The following is a 4,286-nucleotide window of genomic DNA, read 5'->3' on the forward strand; positions in this document are numbered from 1 at the left end:
ATGGTTGGTTAAAAGATTCAAGCAAAAAGAACAATCAGTCAGTATGCAAATAGATGTAAGACAGAAGACCAATCACAATGCAGTATGCAAATATTACAATGATATTGTTTTTGTTAGATATTGAATGTCATTCTGTAAGATATCTTCTAACCTGTATACTGTCACCTTCATATATACTCAATTTCAGAATCTTTTATTTCTTTTTTATGAGACAATCCTCTGAGCTGAAAATGTGATGTGATGGATCACTGTATATAAGAACTAGAAAAACTGTCACTGCTTAAAAATGTGATTTAAATGTTGCATATGAGTGTCCATCGACGGAGAAAGAAGCTTTTTGCTAAAGCATCTACCAGCAGGGGTAAAATACCGCCGCTAACAAGCAATACTTTAACCCCCTGATGCTACCTTGCATCAACGTAAAATCATGGACAGCAAAACTTACATTTAAAGTGGTTTTGTTTTGCCTTTTATTTGCAACATAGGCATGGAATTCAGTTCAAAGGTGGCATAAAGCGTCTGATCACTGTTTGGTCACTCAGACTGTGGATATTGCTCAGTATACATTGAGAACACACGGCAAATAACACAGCGTACCAAAACAGGCTACACGGACGAAATAGAGACGGGTGACTGCCTTATTTTTGTAAACAGAGTGAAGTTACACATTCTCATTGCAAAGAGGGGCTTGGTCCAGCTCCACCCTTTAAAGGGAAAGCAATTATGTACCCGCATTAGTGCATGCAAAAACACTGATCACCTTAGTTAATGAAGCCAAGAGGGCACTGCGCCCTCATTGTTGATGCTTCTGTTTCACTGCCAGCAGGCAGAGTCGGAACAAAGGTGAAATACAAGAAGAACAGATACTCAGGGAAACCATAGACGAAAGATTTACAGACACCGCAACTGAGTTTTCTTTATCTTAACCATAGAATTGAACTCTAATGGACAATCCAATAGTACACACGCAGTTTGGATGAATCCATTTATGGGTCAAATAACCAGGATTCTCTATTTTGTGGCCTTTATAACTATAAAAACCAGAGCCATGCTTTTGGCTGACCTGAATTCGGAAGTCAGAAATGTGTTTACTTTGAATCTAGTCACTGCCGAGGTCTTCTACCTCGTAGATTAAGAAATGTTGTTTGCTGTGTCCTAGTAACAAGTAGGGCTTTAGCAACAATAACAAACGGATCCCTCCAATTGGAATCCATCCAATCATCTATGACATCACGAGCTGTTTATCACATTCCCATGACTGTAAAATACCTCCATCCCTAGCTTCCTTCAGGACGTGTGTTTATATTTCCATACCATCAAGTCTCCAAACAAGCTAGTTACAAAAACTAGTCAAGTGAGATAAATGGCTAGGTCTTGGAAATTAGCAAATTAGTTGAACTCAAGGGATACCAGAAACTGTGCAAACAATATCCACTGGAAACGTGTGCCCATTTGTAGGTTGGGTTATTCCAAGTGTCTATCACTATATAAGGCTCCTTCTAATTACCATGGGATCTGGCAAGCCATTAACCTTGAAGTAATGATTAAACCTCGGCTCACTGGAAGGGACCTGAGCCATAGCTTTTGTTCAACTGCAAGCATTGCTGCTCAAGCTGGTTCAGTAACTTGTCCACAGAGTCCTCTTTGTTTTCCAGCTTGAAATACTTCCTGGCGCTCCCGAGATCTAGCCGAGGCCAGCTGCGGTGCCTCTGCTCTTCCACAGGTATAAGGTCAAGGCTTGTAACGCCAACCATGTTCACGCACACCTCTGAGCTGGACTGCCTTGGAAGCAGTCTATGGTGACCCGAAGAAGACACAGTCTTGTCCTCTGGATACACCAGATCCCTGGGCAGCATATGTGGTTTAGTCCTATGGCTCATGCTGTAGGATCGTCTGGGTGGGAAGGAGAAGATCTCCAAGTCCTCCCCACCCAGAGTGGACATAGAGGATGCAGTCATACAGTTGCTCAGTCCAAAGTGACTTTCTTGCCGCAGATCCAGTGCAGAGTTGGTCCCCCGTTCCTCTGTGCAAAAAACCTCTTTGCTGTCGTTGCAAGAGTTGGAGGAGTGAATCGAGGGGTTAGAGGAAGAGTCCTGATGATGAAGAACCTCAGTGTGCACCGTGTCTTGCTGCTGAACGCTGTCCTCCTCATCCATGCTCTTCACTTGGAGTAGAGGCTCCGAACTGGACATTTCTTGGAGGCAGAGGATGTTCAGGTGGGCTGCAGGTAAACTGCTGACCCATTGGTAGTGCCTGGCAAGAGAGTTCACCTGCAAGAGGTCTGCCGAAGGCATGGCTGCAGAAACAGAGCAAATGACGCTCCGCATCTGAGCCAGAAGCATTTGAGTTTCCCTGTCCCGATTCTCATAGAGTACCGTATTGGCACAAATAAGTATGAAGAGTCCCACTCCCATAATGACAGGTCCTAGTAGTTTCATCCTTTCACTATGAACCAGACTTGCTGCTGAAAACAGTCCTTTGGACCCTAATCCCCATCCTGATGCACTTCCAGAGGATCCTTCCTCTGTCGTGTCCACTGATGATCGATGGGCCCTGTACGGCCAGTAGCCTGCCACGGCAAGCGCGGTGCCAACAACAACAACCACCCCCCCAAGCACCACAAAAGCACCTGGCATGGAACGGATACGCAGTTTTCCCTGGATTACACCTTCCTTCTTTCTCCTGGAGTGAAGACTGAAACGTGGCAAGCGTTGGCGGGAAGGTGTGGCTGACGTCCGGTCACGGGACTTCTGACTCCTCATGGCATAGACTGGTCTGTAATGGGCCCTAATGGGAGTCTGAAAAGGGTGAAGAGGGAAAAGTGAGATCAAGGTTAAGGTCGAGTGGTGACATGCTTTCAGTTATGCATTCAAGTCAAGAGAACTTTTTCATCTTAATGGTTGCTTCAGACCCCTAAAGCAATATGCAGTATGTGCATATTGACATATGCATATACATAAAGACACTGCAGCATGAGATGTTAAGAGAGTAACTCCATTCTGATGCCTCTCTGTGGTGCACCACAAACAAATCATAAACTGTATTAAATCTATTTAAATAAATCGTATAGACTCTAAATATAACCATCCTTAGAAGTAAAGTGGTTGATGCTGTGTTTTATTGCAGCGAGAGTATTCCCAGTCCCTCAAACAATTTTTAAACTGTTGCATTAGTTTTAAGGCATGACATATTTCTTTAATACACTGACAGATAAACTACCCAGCTGGATTCCCAAAGGGAGCTCCAGATTTTAAACATGGTTTGCTGATTTTAGGTAAGCTACGACAACATTTCTTTATGATGTTGATATTAACTTGAAGAAGAAACAGGTGTGCAGGGGAAGCCTTGCGCTCATTGCACTGACCGAGGCAAAAATAAATTGAACCACTAAGAATCTCCAAAGTATATGCCACATTTGGCTGAGGAAGAATGTGGGGGAAAAAAGAACAGTCCATAAATGAGAAATTATATGTGGCCAATCCACTCTGGAATAACAAACACTCCATTGGCAGAGGTTTCTCTTTCAATGTCATTTACAATTCCGCCAACTCACTTGGTTTGTTTAAACTCATGGGAAATGCTTTGGACATTCTGCTAGAAAACTTAGATCAGACAGAGCATGTAAGCAACATGTCAGTATTCAGAAATGCAAAGTAATATGGCCAAATGTAAACACTGAGGTTATGGCCAAATTTGTGTATAATAATAACATGTAGTTTTGGCACTAACAAAACTAGCTTTTTGCAATGCTGCGTCATAAATGATTGAACTCACAACTATGCAAATGTCGAACTCCGTAAGTAAAATGAGATGCACACAGAAAAACAATCTGTAGTACATGCATCTCGGAGCATATGTTTGGACTGATTCATCAAAAGGCTGGACTGATGAATTCCAAACCTCTTATTTTTCCCATTACCAAGTTCAGCTTTACTTTCAATGGCTGTTCACTCTGGTTTCCAAATGGGTGAAATGAATTATACAAGAGTATGACATATATACAGCAGATGTGGATCAATCAATGAATCCGAATTGTTCAATGTTTCAAATTATTGTCTGATTATCTGTGCAGATTATTATTTAAACACCTTAGTCATCTCTTTGTAGACAGGACTCTCTACATGACTGTCGCATACAATCGTGTCTGAACACTCAAATAGTCCTGCCACCATTGGCATAAATGCATGTACAGTCTAAAATTAATCGATTGTGACACAGATTAATTTACATGTTGCATGTAAAATGAAGGGGGGGGGGGGGGAAAGTTATTCATAAACATTTTTTAA

General features: G+C 42.2%; 1 protein-coding gene across 1 annotated transcript in view; it reads right to left on the bottom strand.

Annotated features, from left to right (window-relative positions):
- Nucleotides 1-412: 412 nt before the first annotated feature.
- The window catches only part of LOC107569305 (transmembrane protein 200A-like), a 4,940-nt gene continuing 1,066 nt past the window's right edge, over nt 413-4,286 (bottom strand). The window contains exon 2 of the mRNA XM_016255363.1: nt 413-2,798. Coding sequence (XP_016110849.1) covers nt 1,557-2,762 — 1,206 coding nt within the window. The 5' untranslated portion in view covers nt 2,763-2,798 and the 3' untranslated portion in view covers nt 413-1,556. The remainder of the gene's footprint in view (nt 2,799-4,286) is intronic.

This window comes from Sinocyclocheilus grahami, unplaced genomic scaffold, assembly GCF_001515645.1.
Source record: "Sinocyclocheilus grahami isolate Dianchi unplaced genomic scaffold, SAMN03320097.WGS_v1.1 scaffold1331.1, whole genome shotgun sequence".
Lineage (NCBI taxonomy): Eukaryota > Metazoa > Chordata > Actinopteri > Cypriniformes > Cyprinidae > Sinocyclocheilus > Sinocyclocheilus grahami.